The 17,909-nt window shown below is 48.0% G+C and overlaps 1 protein-coding gene across 1 annotated transcript; it reads right to left on the bottom strand.

The window, feature by feature from the left end:
• Window positions 1-5,288: 5,288 nt before the first annotated feature.
• Window positions 5,289-11,071, bottom strand: LOC141997092 (olfactory receptor 4M1-like). Its single transcript, XM_074969405.1, is given in 3 exon segments — window positions 5,289-5,655; window positions 10,471-10,823; window positions 10,826-11,071. Coding segments are annotated over 3 exon segments (966 nt in total).
• Window positions 11,072-17,909: the final 6,838 nt, after the last annotated feature.

Here is a 17,909-nt window from a genome sequence, read left to right as displayed (position 1 = left end):
TAAGAATGGCCATACTGGGTCAGACCAAAGGGCCAGCTAGCCCAGTATCCTGTCTTCTGACAGTGGCCAATGCCAGCTGTCCCAGAGGGAATGAACAGAACAGGTAATCATCAAGTGATCCATCCCCTGTTGCCCATTCCCAGCTTCTGGCAAACAGAGGCTAGGGACACCTCCCTGCCCATCCTGGCTAATAGCCATTGATGGACCTATCCTCCGTGAATTTATCTAGTTCTTTTTTGAACCCTGCTATAGTCTTGGCCTTCCCAACATCCTCTGGCAAGGAGTTCCACAGGTTAACTGTGCATTGTTGAAGAAATACTTCCTTTTGTTTGTTTTAAACCTGCTGCCTATTAATTTCATTTGGTGACCCTTAGTTCTTGTGTACAGAGAAGGAGTAAATAACACTTCCTTATTTAGTTTCTCCGCACCAGTCATGATTGTATAAACCTCTATCATATCCCCTTAGTCGTCTCTTTTCCAAGCTGAAAAGAGCCAACCACATATAGCTGGGGCTAGGAAGAAGAAGGAGGAGGAGGAGGAGGAGGAGGTTACTGCTGGGATATGTAAGGGTTAACTAACAGACATGAAAAACCGCTGGTGTGCTGGCATGGTATCAGGGAGTAGGCACAGGCATGCACTATTCCCCTTCGCTTAATAGATAAAGCATTACCCCTTTCCCCTCCCTTCTCCTTCGTAAGTATTGATAAGTGCTGCAGCTGCATAAGAAATGTGGGGATCTAAAGAAGTGTTATCTCCTCCTCCCTTCCTTTCCCAGCTACATAAGCGAGCCCTGGGTCATGATGGCTCCTTCCTCCCTCCCCTGAAAACTGCAGATTAAGGGAATTTTTAGCAACAAATCACTGCAAAGAAATGTATTTTCAAGGGAAAGATGTGTGTATAATATGTGTAATGCTGTAATCAGTCAATAGGGGTGGGTATAATCATAGTATAGGAGTTTCTATTACTTAATAAGGGTTTTTGGGGTGTTGTAACGGATGTAGGCGTTTACATACTGTGACCAAGTTCCTCCTCTACTTGGTGGGTCTTGCGCTTATTGGCGGATTTGCTCGCCTTGGAGCTTCACGGCAGCCCTCAGTTTGGCCATTTTCGTGAACCCACAGTCCAGGTCAACTCCTCCTGTGTCTGACCAGGAGTTGGGAGATTTGGGGGGAACCTGGGCCCGCCCTCTACTCCGGGTTCCAGCCCAGGGCCCTGTGGAATGCAGCTGTCTCGAGTGCCTCCTGGAATAGCTGTGCGACAGCTACAACTCCCTGGGCTACTTCCCCATGGCCTCCTCCCAACACCTTCTGTATCCCCACAGGACCTTCCTCCTGGTGTCTGATAATGCTTGTACTCCTCAGTCCTCCAACAGTCCGCTTTCTCATCCTCAGCTCCTAGCGCCTCTTGCTCCCAGCTCATTACACATGCACCACAAACTGAAGTGAGCTCCTTTTTAAACCCAGGTGCCCTGATTAGCCTGCCTTAATTGATTCTAGCAGCTCTTGATTGGCTGCAGGTGTTCTAATCAGCCTGTCTGTCTTAATTATCTCCAGAAGGTTCCTGATTGTTCTAGAACCTTCCCTGTTATTTTACCCAGGGAAAAGGGACCTACTTAACCTGGGGCTAATATATCTGCCTTCTATTACTCTCCTGTAACCATCTAGCCTGACCCTGTCACAATACTAACTTAAATAAAAAGAGTATGCTGTAACTAATCCAGTGCTTACTGGACAATCTGGTCCAGGGGAACAAGTATCGCAATAAAGAAGCCTGTACTCATATCCTCCTCTGGGTCAACCTGCTTCGTTTTTCTTCTAACAGTTACTAAAGATTTATATTTAATCATTCCTCTTCTTATCAATAATAAATGCTTATAAAGATCTGCATCATTAGATTTTTTTTCAGCATTATGTTTGGTCTTAATTAACGTGTACAAGCAGGATAAAATGAGAATAGATTGCCTTAAACACCCTGATTCCTCTTAATGTGTTTGTGAACTGAATGAAATGCTCTTTGACTGATAACATGATTGCTTGTAATAAACACTTGGAAACTCATTGAAGTGTTGTCAGACTGCTTCATAAACACATTGATTGCTTTAAATAAATGTATATAAACAGTTTGAAATAACATTAGATTGAGGTCTAAACAATGCATTTGCTATTAATAAATATTATAAGGAATTGGAACAGTATTTGAATGATTTATAAATATTATTGTAATTGAAACATGATTGCAAAAGATTAACATTATTTAGATTTTATAGTCATGATTGTTAATACATATTTTCAAATATATTGGTATTCAATTAGGTTACTTTATACAGATGGTTATTATTAATGAATATTTATTTACAAGTTCTGTATATTTTTATTGCTGAGGTCCCTTTAAATATATGTAACTTTTTTTTTATTATTTGGAGCTGACTACACACATTTAAAAATTATTATACAGCTCTGCATCAAAATAAAGCTCTAAACGAAACCAACAGGAGTAGGGTCAAAACTAATAAAAAGCGACATGGGATTTCAATTAATTGTATTAGCACCAGGAACTTTCCAAGGTAAGTATTCCTTCAGATACTACAATATAAGAGTAAGATGATAGGTAGATAAAGTATGTTTGAGAGAGGGAGAGATATGTGTGAACTGGATAGATAATTAAGTTCAGATAGGAGAGAGAGACAGACAACACCACACAGAGCAACAGGTAAGTGGATGGATACGGGTAGAGAGAGAGAGAGCGACAGAAGGAGGGATACCTGCAATAGCGAAAGATAAATAAGTAGGTATGGGGCAGATAGTGAGACAGAGGGTTGTGTCAGGGACGGATAGACAGATAGCTACAGGACAGACAGCGAGATAGAGAGATCGTAGTGTTGCTGTGCCAGTGTGGGCCCCAGGAGGGTAGAGAGACAAGCTGGGTGTGCTGATATCTTTTATTGGACCAACTTATGTGTCTCTCTCACCAACAGGTGTTGGTCCAAGAAAACTTATCACCTCGCCAACCGCGTCACTCAGACACATGCAGGGAGCTGTGGCCCACTGAAGCTTATGCTCAAATAAATGTGGGAGTCTCTAAGGTGCCACAATCCTCCTCGTCTCTTTGCGGACACAGACTAACACGGCGGCCCCTCTGGAGCTCAGACAGAGGGAATTGCACAAGGGGCAGATGGATGAGAGTTTGAAAGAAATCAATATGGAGCCGCCTCTCTTCCTTCCTTTGGGCTGGAAATTGGAACGACAGGAAGAAAGACGCCCTCTCTTGCGGGGGGATGGCCCGATCCGTGGTTCCCAGCCCCGAGGCCAGGCCGGTTTCGGGACCGGTTGCAAAGCAGACCAGTCACCCGTCGCTCTGTGTGGAAGCAGCTGAGGTCTTTTTCTCAGTACTTTATTGCCCTCTAGTGGCGGTTCGAGGAGCTGCCAATCACCGCTTTTTCCTTCTGGTCGAACAGAAGAACCAGCTCCTTTCTTGGTTTGAAATGCTTGATTTATGCTAGACTCAGGGTCCAAACTTCAGGACTAGGAGCGTTTAGAAGACCCAGGGGATATTTTGGAACCCAGCTGAAAAAAATCAGCTCCCAGCTCTAATAATAATACAATGATTAATTGTACAATAACACAATTTATTTATGTACTGCAGAATTGAAATGAAAATAGCCAATAGGGAAAGAGCAATAGCAGTTCGAATGGAGGCTGTGAGCCAGGACTCCTGGGTTCTGGGAGGGGAGTGGGGTCTAGTAGTTGAAGCATGATGGGGCTGGAAACCCGGACTCCAGGATTCTAATCCGAGCTTTGTCACAGACCCTCTGTGTGATGTTTTGATAGCTCTGTCCCCTCTCTTTGCCTTAGTTTCCCCATTTATAAAGGAGCTAATGACACTTCCTTACCTCCTGGAGGGTTTTAAATGCTCAGTACATCAGTATCCATGAAGTGCTTTGTGATCTTTCACTGATAAATCCCGTGGAAGCATTTTGTCATGATATCAAATTGCCCATATTCCTGCAATACACAATCCATGCTGGCTACAGAAGCTGAATAGAAAAGGAGGACTTGTGGCACCTTAGAGACTAACCAATTTATTTGAGCATAAGCTTTCGTGAGCTACAGCTCACTTCATCGGATGCATAGCTTATGCTCAAATAAATTGGTTAGTCTCTAAGGTGCCACAAGTACTCCTTTTCTATTTGCGAATACAGACTAACACGGCTGCTACTCTGACACCTGTACAGAAGCTGAGTTAGCCATACAGAATTTATTCAAGCTAAGCCAGAATTTGTTTGTATCCCATGAACCTGCCAGCCAAACTCTGTTTGGTCCTCAGCAAGCAGTGCCGCATTTAGACAAATCTTTTCCTCCTTCAGGTGACTATAGCTGAGTGGGTGGAGCAAATAGAAATATCCCCACAAATGCACTAAGAGCGAAACATGGTATTCAAGGGCACGGACGTTCTGAGGAGTCTACATGTGGTAGGAACTCCAGAAAAACACAGTTAGTCCTTGACGCATGCCCTCTATGCCACATTTCCTGCTGTGTGTTGCCATGAGTAGTCAAGGTAACATAAACCTTATTACTATTAACCGATATGTGCCAATAAATAACCATCCCAGAGCTGGCTTAGCTCTGGAATGACAGAAGAGGTATGCCATAAATCCTACAGGTCATCTCCATGGATACTATAGAGTTACTCTGTAAATACTACCCAATTATTTCATAGCAATGAGGAAAGTACAAGAGGGTTGCTCTTCAGATATGCTGTAACTGCTACAGTGCTACTACACAGATACTATGGAGTTACTCCATCTATAGTGTATAGTTACTCAGCAAATACTGAAGAGTTACACCAAAGTAAATGAGACCAGAACCTGAGTTTACTCATAGAAAACAATATTACAGACCGTACACTTACAAAATTAGTAAGGAATTACTTGGTAGATACTACAGAAATACTGCACTCTTAGGCACAGGTCTTCAAATAACTCTAGGCTCCTTATTGCTGTTGAAATCAATGGGAGCTGGGACCTAAATAGCTTTGAGGAGCTGGGCTACACTGTATATATCCTGCAAAATTAGTACAGAATTGCTCCAGAGGTTCTTCAGAATGACTCAGTAGTTTGTACAAAATTATTATAAAGTTACTCCATAGATACTAGTTATTTACTCCACAGTAACTTTCTCACTACTACAAATTTACTCCTTAGATAGTACAAATATGCAATGGTATAACTGAGGTAAGACTCTGGCTATGCATGTATGAAAAACATTCCCAAAGCCTGCAATTTTCTGTGATTACTTGGTCAGTTCCCTTTCCCAAGACCCACATCTGCTAACCATCCTGCTCATGGCCAGCTTCACCTCCTTGTTCCTGAAGGTGTAGATCATGGGGTTGGTGAGGGGGAAGACAACGGTGTGCAGCACAGCTAATACCTTCTCCAGAGGGATGGTGCGGAAGGGACGGCAGTAGATGTAGATGGCCGGCACGAACATGACGAAGACGACGATGATGTGGGTGACGCAGGTGGAGGCCACTTTGTTCTGGCCCCGGGGAGAGTGTGCCCAGAGCTTGAGCAGGAGGAGGGAGTAGGAGACCAGGAGGAGAAGGAAGCACAGGAGTATGACCAGCCCATTGTTGGAGAAGGTCAGGATCTCCACCAGGGCAGCATCGGGGGGGGGGGGGGTGTGACAGAACAGTAGCAGATGTCCATGAAGGCCAGGTTGGCCAACAGGAAGTACATGGGGGAGCCCAGGTGGGGGTCACCCCAGACAGTGAGGAAGATGAGGATGTTGCCCTGGAGGACGACAATGTAGAGAGCAGGAAGAGGAAGAAGAGGATGAGCTGGACTTCGTGGGCAGGGGACAAGTCCAGGAGGATGAATGTGGTCACCACCGTCCACTTCTCTTGCCCCATCGCGCTGGACACACACATGCACAAGGAGCAAAGATGCAGCTCCCCAGTGTAAGGGTAGCCCTGTAGTGAGACCACTAGCCTAGGTTGTGGGTTCAACTCCCTATTCTACCACAGACTTGCTGTGTCTTCTTGGGGCCAGAACACCAAAGGGGTTTAGGCACATAAGCACGGTGCGCCCAATGGGAATTAGGTGCCTGAACTGCTTCTGAAAAATCCCATTGCATTGAATGCCTCTAACTACCTTTGGAAATCTGGACCACAGAGTCTCAGCCATTGAACAGAGGCAGCTTGTCAGGAAGGGAAAGTATGAGCTGAGTTGGAGAGGGGAACCCGGGGTCACACCCGTGGGTATCCATGGGTGGAGGGGTGTGTGGGGCAGAGGGAATCAGGTGGCAGCTAGCCAGGGCCCCACTTTGGTGCCCCCCATGCTTATCTCCTTCTCTGCTGTCATGTCCCCTTGGCTGGTCCCATGTCCTGGCTGCACCTGATGCTCTGGCAGAGAGGAGCCGGAATAACATCAGGGCTCAGAGAGGGAGAACATCTCCATGCGACTGACAGGGTGCCAAGCTCTCCACGCAGCCCCTCTGCCCATGCGTGGTCCTGAGAGGACTCAGCAAAGCCACAGACAGCCCAGGTGTGAATCTAGGCGGGCAGAGGACTGCTGGTCAGGACTGAGGCATGAGCAGAGCTGTGGGTGGGGGAGCGCAGGGCTGGGCTAGGAAGGGGCTGCGGGTTGGGAGTGAGGGGCACCGGCAGAGCCAGGGGACACAGAGCAGCTGTGCTGCAATGGCCAGTGGGCAGGGGGCTGGCGCAGGAGGCTCTTACATTGGGATGTGGATGTATGGGAGTTTTGGGGGGAGGAAGTAGAAGCAGCTAGATCCCAGGCTGTGGTAGGGGCCGTGCAGGGGGCACTGGCGAATTCGTGCCTAGCCATGCCCGGTCAGTGCATCTTTGCACTGGAACAACAGGCCCATCAGGATCCTGTGGGCTGGTACTATCCCCAACCCACGCCTGGCTGGCAGGAGACCGGGAGTAGGGAAGCTGCACCGCAGGTGGCAACAGAGGGAGGGCGCTGTGCTTGGCAGCACACGGGGCAGGGAGACGGAGAGAGAGCAAAGGAGGAATAAAAGAGAAAGGGGGCGAGTGGTGGAGACTCACCCTGAGCTGCCTTTAGTGAGTGAGAGGCGCTCAGCCGAGTGCCATCTCCATCCCCTGCTGCCACATGGCCCCCGGTATATCCCCACTGGATGGGACGGGCGTCCCCAATCCCCACTGAGGGGGGAGCAGGCCTCGGTAGTGGTGTGTCTGTGTGCAACTGCTGCTCGCTTAATTCAGCACTGAGCAAACTCACCAGCTCCAGGGGAAGCCGGGATCTCAGCTGCCAGGACGGGTAGGTGGGGGGCGGGGAGATTGGACAGGCCAGCGGGGCTCCAGCAAGACAGTGTCCCCCCAGCAGGGGGTGCTGCAGGATCCCCTTCTGTGAGGGGGACTGGGAATGAAACATGGGGACAGGGGAGAAAAGGGAGATGAACCAAGTCACACAATCAGTACTTAATAAAACTTGATGTCTGGCTTCCCACATCCTCTGCTCTAACTGCTAGACCCTACTCCCTTCTCAGGGCTGGGGATGAAACCCAGGTGTCCTGGCTCCCAGTCCATGCTGCTCTGACCCACTTGATCCCACTCCCCTCCCAAGGCTGAGGATGAAACCCAGGAGTCCTGGCTCCCAGCCAGAGGCAGATTAAGGTTTCCTGGGATCCTGGGCCAGAGCAAATGCACCTGCAGTCCCACCCCCATTTTGCCCCTTCCTCCTGTGTCCCCACCCACGGCCTCACATCTTTTTGCCCCTTCCCTTGGGCCCCACCCTGTTCCACCCAGGGTCCCCCCCACTGTGGCTCCACAACCCGTTTGCTCCTTTCTGCCCCCCCCCACTGCGGCCTTAAGACCAGAGAAGCTCTGTCCTCCTGCCATGGCCCCAGGGCCGCAGCAGGGAGTGAGAGCTCCCCCGGCCCTGAGGCCGCGGTAGATAGCGAGAGCTCCTCCAGTCCCAGGGCCGCAGCAGGGGTGCTGGGGTTGGGGCTTCCTCTGCCACCCCCAGAGCTTCTGCAGGGGACCAGGGTTGGGGCCCTAGGGTTTCTCCCGCCCCACCCGCTTGGTGCTTCTGCCGTGCGGGGGCTTCCCCTGCCACGCTGTAGCCTCTGCCTGGGACGGGGCAGCGGGGGCTTCCCCTGCCACCCCTGGTTTCTGCTGGGGATGGGGTTGGGACACGCTAGGCTGGGGCTTCCACCACTCCTCGGCTTGTGCTGGCAATGGGGTCGTGGCACTAGGGTTTCCCCCGCTTCAACTGCCCCTCCCTGTGCTGCGGCTGGGGAGTGGGGTCAGGTGTGGGGGCTTCCCCTATCCCATGGCCAGCGCTCTGGGCTTTTGCCACCCGGCAGTGGATTTTTTTCTGAAGGCCCCATTTGGCCAGGGCCACTGGGGACGGGCCTAGTCGGCCCAGTGACTAATCTGCCACTGCTCCCAGACCCCACTGCTCTGACCCACTAGATCCCAATGACCCCCCAGGACTGGGGCTGGAACCCAGGAGTTCTGGACCTCAGCCCCAACCACTTTAACCCACTAGACACCCCTCCCCTCCCAGAGACAGGATAGTACCCAGGAGTCCTGGCTCCCAACCTGCCCTTTCTAACCCACTGCACCCCACTACTCTGTTCTAACCACTGGACCCCACCACCAGCTGAGCTGTGGACAGAACCCAGGAGACCTGAATTGAAGTCCTGGAGACACTAGAGCCCCAAAATGCAGTTTCCAGTGATCTGAAGCTATCCATGGATTTGCCATATTTTGGTGGTGGGGAGCTTACGAAATGGCCAGAGGGAGAAGGGCTGATGTCTCCTTTTTATCTGTTAGCCCAAAGGTTAACACACATGGGTTGTGGGAGCCACAGTTCAAGTCTCCCGCCTTGCTGATGGGAAGGTAGGACTTGAACTTGAGTCTCCGCTATTAAAAGCAGGCCCATTAGCCACCAGCCTATGGGATATTCTGGCATGGAAGCCCTTCAGTGGTTCCTGTGGAAATTATCTGACTTGATATGAAACCCTTGGGCTAAAGGAAGAAAGCAGCAGCACCAGCCTCACTCCAGAGCCTGGTTTGTCAAGGCACGTGCCTTGAAGGTGGGAATTGGAAGGGCCAGTCCCCCCGGCTCCAATTATTAATCCATAATGCAATGGCTTCAACAGGAGACATTTCTACACCAGCTTATCCCATAGCCCAGTGGTGTAGCTGTGCTGCTATAAAGCAAGAGACCCAACTTCCTAGTCCTTGTTCACACCACGGAGATGGGGCACTTGAACCCGCGGATTTCACATTTCATTGTGGGTTGAACGAAATATTTCCATCTACCCTACCCACAATTTTCCAATTCCCTTAATTTTTTCCGGATTTTTTCAACTCTGTTCAGGTTGATGCAATTTCTTCCCTCCTCTGCTTTTTCCAAACTGTCAGAGATCTGAAAACTCAGCGAGTCACACAGATGTAGTAGCCACCAGGCAAGCTGATGCCATTCACTCTCCATGCACGCATAGTGCCCACCACAAAGAACAACCCAATATTGGTTTGAGTACAGGCAGCGCCCGGCACAATGGGGGCCCTGATCTCATCTGGGGCCTGTGCAGCCCCTGGTACAATGGGACCTGATCTCAACTGGAGTCTGTGCAGCGCCTGACACAATGGGGGCTCTGATCTTTGGTTGCCTGTTTAGCTGGTACTCTAATCGAAAGAATGATTTCTATGGAAACTGGGCAGCCACATTCCTAGGTGGCTTTGAAAATCTGACTCATGGGGGCAGAGTTAAGGCTGTGAGTGCAGCATTTTCCTGAATTGTGAGTCTTTAATTGCGCAGCCTTCATGTTCTCCTTATGTCCAGTTGTGGGATGGAGTGTTTTATGTTTTTAAGCAGGGAGATTGGAGAAGAAAAAATAGAAAAAGAAGCAGCTTTGCTCCTGGGGCTTTGAAACCTTGCTAGAAGTTGGCACATGGGACAGCAGGAGGGTTACATTTAAGGGGATTTTTTTTATTTTCTTAAAAATAGGTACACATTGAGAGTTCTTTGGTAACCTGTAGTCTGACCTCCTGTATAATACAAGACAGAGAAATGCCCTGAAATAATTCCAAACCCTGCACTTCTTCACTCTGACTTTGTTCTATTTCCCTCTGCAGAGCCCATGTCTGCCCAGCAGCCTCTTCATGGCACTGATGATCTCCTTGTTCCTGAGCATGTAGATTATAGGGTTCATGAGGGGGGAGACCACTGTGTGGAACACGGCCACTACCTTGTCCAGGGGGAAGCTGCGGAAGGGCTGGCAGTAGATGTAGATGGCCAGGCTAAACATGATGAAGATGATGATGACGTGGCTGACACAGGTGGAAGCCACTTTGATCGTCCCCTTTGAAGGGTCACCTGCCTGAAGTCAGACCAGCAGCACTGCATAGGAGATGAGCAAGAGGAGGAAGCACATCACGGTGGAAAGGCAACTGCTGAAGAACATGAGGAACTCCAGCATGTAGACATCAGTGCAGGCCAGCTTGATCACCTGGCTGATGTCACAGAAGAAATTGTCCAGCTCGTTGGGGCCACAGAACGGGAGCTGGATGATCAACACCACCTGGAGGAAAGAGTGCGTGAAGCCCCCAGCCCAAGCAGCCCCCACCAGGGCACAGCAGACCTCCCTACTCATCATGCTGGCATAGCGCAGGCAATGGCAGATGGCCACATACCTGTCAAAGGCCATGCCCATGAGCAGGAAGACCTCAGCTGCCCCCAGGAAGTGGAAGAAGAAGATCTGCACTTTTCAGCCCCCATAGGAGATGGTTTTATGGTGGGAGAAGAAGTCAGCCAGCATCTTTGGGGGGGAGGGGTGATGGAGCAGTAGCAGATGTCCAGGAAGGCCAGGTTGGCTAGGAAGAAATACATGGGGGAGCCCAGGTGAGGGTCGCCCCAGATGGTAAGGATGATGATGTTGGCAGGGAGGATCACAGAATAGAAGACAAAGAACAAGACGAAGAGGAAGAGCTGGATCTCCCGGGTCTGAGATAACCCCAGCAGCACAAACTCCGTCACCAGTTCAAGTAGCCACTGGGCAAGCTGATGCCAGTCGACCTCCATGCATGAAAAGTGCCCACCATAAAAAACAACATAATATTGGTTTGGTACGGGCAGCACCCAACAAAATGGCAGGCCTGATCTCGGTCAGGGTCTGTGCAGCACCTGGCACAATGGGGCCCTGATCTCGGTCAAGGTCTGTGCAGTGTCTAGCACAATGGGGGCCCTGATCTCAATCAGAGGTTATGCACCACCTGGCACAATGGCGGCACTGATCTTTAGTTGCTTCTTTAGTTGGTATTCTAAAAGAAAGAATGATTTTAATGGAACTTGTGCAGTTTACTCCAGCTGAGTATCTGATCCTGTATCTATCGCAGTGGTTTGCAACCTTTTTTCATTTGTGGAAAATTATGGAGGTGCAGACCCCTTTGGAAATCTTAGACATAGGCTGCTGACCTAAAGTGGTCCGTGGACCACAGGTTGAAAACCAGTGATATATCATATCTGTGAATGGTAGAGTGAAAACCATGTAAAGGAGACGGATGACCTGATCTCATTAAAATTACTGGAAACTGGGGAGCCACATTCGTAGGTGGCTTTGAAAATCTGGCTCATGGGGGTAGAGTTAAGGCTGTTAGTGCAATATTTTCCTGAATTGTGAGTCTTTAATTGTGCAGCCTTCATGTTCTCTTGATGTCCAGTTTTGGGATGGAGTGTCCTGTGTTTTAAGCAGGGATATTTGAGAAGGAAAAGAATAAAAAGAAACAACTTTGCTCTCTGGGGCTTTGAAACCTTGCTAGAAATTGGCACATAAGGCAGAGAAAAGGTTACATTTGAAGGGATAAGTTTTATTTGCTTATAAATAGTTCCATATTGACAGTTCTTTGCTCACCTCTCTCAGCCCACACCACGCTCTTGATGAAATTCTCATGCACCAACTTTCACAACTGATGTAAACTCTGTAATTACTCATAAGATACTCCAGAAATAATCTAAAGTATCTCACATATAATAAACAGTCAGTACACAGTTCCTTTATAGATATGCATGGTGGTGGTCAGGGACTCTCTCCTCAGGGGGACTGAGTCATCTATCTGCCGCCCCGACTGGGAAAACCGAGAAGTCTGTTGCTTGCCAGGAGCTAGGATTCACGATGTGACGGAGAGACTGCCGAGACTCATCAAGCCCTTGGATCGCTACTCCTTCCTGCTTCTCCACGTGGGCACCAATGATACTGCCAAGAATGACCTTGAGCAGATCACTGCAGACTACGTGGCTCTGGGAAGAAGGAAAAAGGAGTTTGAGGCGCAAGTGGTGTTCTTGTCCATCCTCCGCAGGGAAGGAAAAGGCCCGGGTAGAGACTGTCGAATCGTGGAAGTCAACGAATGGCTACACAGGTGGTGTCGGAGAGAAGGCTTTGGATTCTTTGACCATGGAATGGTGTTCCAAGAAGGAGGAGTGCTAGGCAGAGATGGGCTCCACCTAATGAAGAGAGGGAAGAGCATCTTCGCAAGCAGGCTGGCTAGCCTAGTGAGGAGGGCTTTAAACTAGGTTCACCGGGGGGAAGGAGACCAAAGCCCTGAGGTAAGTGGGGAAGTGGGATACCGGGAGGAAGCACGAGCAGGAGCGTGTGAGAGGGGAGGGCTCCTGCCTCATATTGAGAAAGAGGGGCGATCAGCGAGTTATCTCAACTGCCTATACACAAATGCAAGAAGCCTGGGAAACAAGCTGGGAGAACTGGAAGTCCTGGCAAAGTCAAGGAATTATGATGTGATTGGAATAACAGAGACTTTGTGGGATAACTCACATGACTGGAGCACTGTCATGGATGGTTATAAACTGTTCAGGAAGGACAGGCAGGGCAGAAAAGGTGGGGGAGTTGCATTGTATGTAAGAGAGCAGTATGATTGCTCAGAGCTCAGGTATGAAACTGCAGAAAAACCTGAGAGTCTCTGGATTAAGTTTAGAAGTGTGAGCAACAAGGGTGATGTTGTGGTGGGAGTCTGCTATCGACCACCGGATCAGGGGGATGAGGTGGACGAGTCTTTCTTCCGGCAACTCACAGATGTTACTAGATCGCAGGCCCTGGTTCTCATGGGAGACTTCAATCACCCTGATATCTGCTGGGAGAGCAATACAGCGGTGCACAGACAATCCAGGAAGTTTTTGGAAAGGGTAGCGGACAATTTCCTGGTGCAAGTGCTGGAGGAACCAACTAGGGGCAGAGCTCTTCTTGACCTGCTGCTCACAAACCGGGAAGAATTAGTAGGGGAAGCTAAAGTGGATGGGAACCTGGGATGCAGTGACCATGAGATGGTCAAGTTCAGGAACCTGACACAGGGAAGAAAGGAGAGCAGCAGAATACGGACCCTGGACTTCAGAAAAGCAGACTTTGACTCCCTCAGGGAACTGATGGGCAGGATCCCCTGGGAGAATAACATGAGGGGGAAAGGAGTCCAGGAGAGCTGGCTGTATTTTAAAGAATCCTTATTGAGGTTACAGGGACAATCCATCCCGATGTGTAGAAAGAATAGTAAATATGGCAGGCAACAAGCATGGCTTAACAGTGAAATCCTTGCTGATCTTAAACACAAAAAAGAAGCTTACAAGAAGTGGAAGATTGGACAAATGACCAGGGAGGAGTATAAAAATATTGCTCGGGCATGCAGGAGTGAAATCAGGAAGGCCAAATCACACCTGGAGTTGTAGCGAGCAAGAGATGTTAAGAGTAACAAGAAGGGTTTCTTCAGGTATGTTAGCAACAAGAAGAAAGCCAAGGAAAGTGTGGGCCCCTTACTGAATGAGGGAGGCAACCTAATGACAGAGGATGTGGAAAAAGCTAATGTACTCAATGCTCTTTTTGCCTCTGTCTTCACGAACAAGGTCAGCTCCCAGACTACTGCAGTGGGCAGCACAGCATGGGGAGGAGGTGACCAGCCCTCTGTGGAGAAAGAAGTGGTTCGGGACAATTTAGAAAAGCTGGACGAGCACAAGTCCATGGGGCCGGATGTGCTGCGTCCGAGAGTGCTAAAAGAGTTGGCGGATGTGATTGCAGAGCCATTGGCCATTATCTTTGAAAACTCATGGCATTCGGGGGAAGTCCCGGATCACTGGGAAAAGGCTAATGTAGTGCCAATCTTTAAAAAAGGGAAGAAGGAGGATCCTGGGAACTACAGGCCTGTCAGCCTCACCTCAGACCCTGGAAAAATCATGGAGCAGGACCTCAAGGAATCAATTCTGAAGCACTTAGAGGAGAGGAAAGTGATCAGGAACAGTCAGCATGGATTCACCAAGGGCAAGTCATACCTGACTAATCTAATTGCTTTCTATGACAAGATAACTGGCTCTGTGGATGAGGGGAAAGCGGTGGACTTGTTGTTCCTTGACTTTAGCAAAGCTTTTGACACGGTCTCCCACAGTATTCTTGCCAGCAAGTTAAAGAAGTATGGGCTGGATGAATGGACTATAAGGTGGATAGAAAGCTGGCTAGATTGTCAGGCTCAACGGGTAGTGATCAATGGCTCCATGTCTTGTTGGCAGCCGGTATCAAGTGGAGTGCCCCAAGGGTTGGTCCTGGGGCTGGTTTTGTTCAATATCTTCATAAATGATCTGGAGGATGGTGTGGATTGCACCCTCAGCAAATTTGAAGATGACGCTCAACTGGGAGGAGAGGTAGATACGCTGGAGGGTAGGGATAGGATCCAGAGGGCCCTAGCCAAATTAGAGGATTGGGCCAAAAGAAATCTGATGAGGTTCAACAAGGACAAATGCAGAGTCCTGCATTTAGGACAGAAGAATCCCATGTACCGCTACAGACTAGGGACCGAATGGCTTGGCAGCAGTTCTGCAGAAAAGGACCTAGGGGTTACGGCGGAGGAGAAGCTGGATATAAGTCAACAGTGTGCCCTTGTTGCCAAGAAGGCCAATGGCATTTTGGGATGTATCAGTAGGGGCATTGCCAGCAGATCGAGGGACGTGATCGTTCCCCTCTATTCGACATTGGTGAGGCCTCATCTAGAGTACTGTGTCCAGTTTTGGTCCCCACACTACAAGAAGGATGTGGAAAAAATGGAAAGAGTCCAGCGGAGGGCAACAAAAATGATTAGGGGACTGGAACACATGACTTATGTGGAGAGGCTGAGGCAACTGGGCTTGTTTAGTCTGTGGAAGAGAAGAATGAGGGGGGATTTGATAGCTGCTTTCAACTACCTGAAAGGGGGTTCCAAAGAGGATGGATCTAGACTGTTCTCAGTGGTAGCTGATGACAGAACAAGGAATAATGGTCTCAAGTTGCAGTGGGGGAGGTTTAGGTTGGATATTAGGAAAACCTTTTTCACTAGGAGGGTGGTGAAACACTGGAATGGGTTCCTTAGGGAGGTGGTGGAATCTCCTTCCTCAGAAGTTTTTAAGGTCAGGTTTGACAAAGCCCTGGCTGGCATGATTTAGTTGGGGATCGGTCCTGCTTTGAGCAGGGGGTTGGACTAGATGACCTCCTGAGGTCCCTTCCAACCCTGATATTCTATGATTGTATGATTCTATGATTCTATGAACCTAGGTAGAAGTGCGGGGGGGCACACAAGACCCAGCCCTATGTGGTCCCGCCCCCTGCTCCTCCTTTTCTCCCCGAGGCCCCATTACAACAAAATTAAATCATAGAGAAGAAAATTCTGTGTTAAAGAAACTCACCTCATCACCCCCATCCCTCATGCTGGGTTTTAGAAAGTGTCCTAACAAGAAGTTGGTGAGAATTAGTGTGTTAAACTCTGCAGATCCCTTTGAATGTGAAAAGTGCTAGACTGGTGCACAATTGGAATCCATGGGGGTTTTAGCACTAAAACTTTCTATAACTGGGGAAGAATTGTGGCAGCTAAGTGCCCAGTTCTGTTATAAGCCAATGAGGCTTTGAAAATCTCTCCCGTTCTTATTTATAGACCACACTGTGGTATCCTAACTACCACTGAATAGTGTCTTAGACTTTATTTCAAGGAATAGGTAGAATAAGGTACATATTACATATCTAGCGTGTTCATTACATCATTTGTTAAAAAATGTAATGTTTGCAGCAGTGCTGTAGCCCTGCTGGTCCCTGGACCTTAGAGAGACAAGGTGGGAGAGGTAATATCTTATTGGACCAAGTTCTGCTGGTGAAAGAGACAAGATTTTGAGCTATGCAGAGCTCTTCTTCAGATCTGAAGAAGGCTACACTACAAAGTTGGGTTGATGTAAGCTGCCTTGTGTCAGACATCTTCTCTAGTATGTTTGCTAGCTGGTATTAAAAGGTAGAGTAGGGATAGATTTTGAAAGACATACATTAGAGTTAGTCACCAAGGGTCAGATATTTAAAAGTATTTAGGTGTAAAGAAAGAGATAGGCACCTATGCCTAGATCGTCCTGGTTATATAGACTCCTAATTCCCATTGATTTCAATTTCCATCTGCGTTTTAGGTGCCTAAATACCTTTGAAAATCTGGCCCTGTCTATCATTGACTTTCTCTGGTCGCTGAGTATATAACTCTCACATCTTCCCCTCCATCCACTGGCTGAGCTGTAGTTGTAATAACTTGGTTAAGAGACACGACAATATTTCTGATTTATTCTAGGACTGAAAATACGACACTTCCTCCCTCTCAGGCTAAACCTGGTCTGGGGTGAGTAGAAGGAAAGAAATTGGGGTGTTAGTTTCAGAGGATTTTTAAATTAACTAAGAACTTTACAAATTGTATTTCAGGGTTTTTTTTTTACTTCCCATGGTGAGAACAGAATGGAGCAATCAAATGACCATCACAGAATTTGTCCTCTTGGGATTTGGGAATCTCCAGGAGCTACAGATTTTTCACTTCCTGCTGTTTCTTGTTATCCACATTGTGACCATGGCTGGGAACATCCTCATCGTTGAGCTAGTTGTGGTGGATCAGCACTTCACATCCCCATGTACTTCTTCCTGGGGAACTTGTGCTGCTTGGAGACCTGCTACAGCTCCACCATCCTACCCAGGGGGCTGGGTCCTGACTGGGCACAGAACCATTTCTTTCCTTGGCTGTGTCATGAAATATTATTTCTTTGGTTGCTTAGTAGAGACAGAATGTTACCTGCTAGGAGCAATGTCTTATGATTGCTATTTAGCAATATGGAAACCCCTGCACTGCACAACCATTATGAACACCAAGCAGTCCTTCCAGTTAGCAGCTGACTCTTGGATCTGTGGCTTACTGACTAATACAATAACAACATCTTTAATGTCACAATTATTCTTCTGAGGGCCTTGTGACATTGACCATTTCTTTTGCAATTTAACTCCCCTGTTAAATCTCTCCTTCAGGATGACCACGTGGTGGAACTTGTAACTTTCATTCTGGCCTCCATCAGTACCATGCCACTATTTCTATTAACCCTGATGTCCTACGTTTATGTTATTTCCACCATCCTGAAATACCCACCACCACGGGGAGGCAAAAGGCATTTTCCACCTGCTCCTCTCACCTCATTGTGGTCACAGTTTTTTATGATCCCTGATCATTGTCTATATAGTACCACAAACCAATGCACTAAGAGAGCTGCATAAAGTGCTGTCTCTTTTCTACACAGTGTTGACTCCATGGTCAATCCCCTCATATACAGCCTAAGAAATAAAGAGGTAAGCAAGGCCATAGGTAAAGCTGTCAACAAATTTATTGTCTTCAGAGAAACTCAGGCAAAAACAAACACATTTTGTTAGCTTTAACACAAGGTTGGAAAATGGTTAGAGTCAGGAAATTTTCTTTTTCTTTATCCATGTGAAAAAAATTATGAAAACAAACAAATAAGAATTAATTGAAAAATTCCACACCAAATTTTTGGTTTTAAACAAAAAAATGCTAAGGTTTCTTTTTTTTTTTTTGGTCTTTGTGACAGATTTGGCAAC

The sequence above is a fragment of the Natator depressus genome, chromosome 13, assembly GCF_965152275.1.
Source record: "Natator depressus isolate rNatDep1 chromosome 13, rNatDep2.hap1, whole genome shotgun sequence".
Taxonomy (NCBI): domain Eukaryota; kingdom Metazoa; phylum Chordata; order Testudines; family Cheloniidae; genus Natator; species Natator depressus.
The sequence above is the reverse complement of the archived record's forward strand: the minus strand, read 5'-3'. Positions and strand labels throughout refer to the sequence as shown.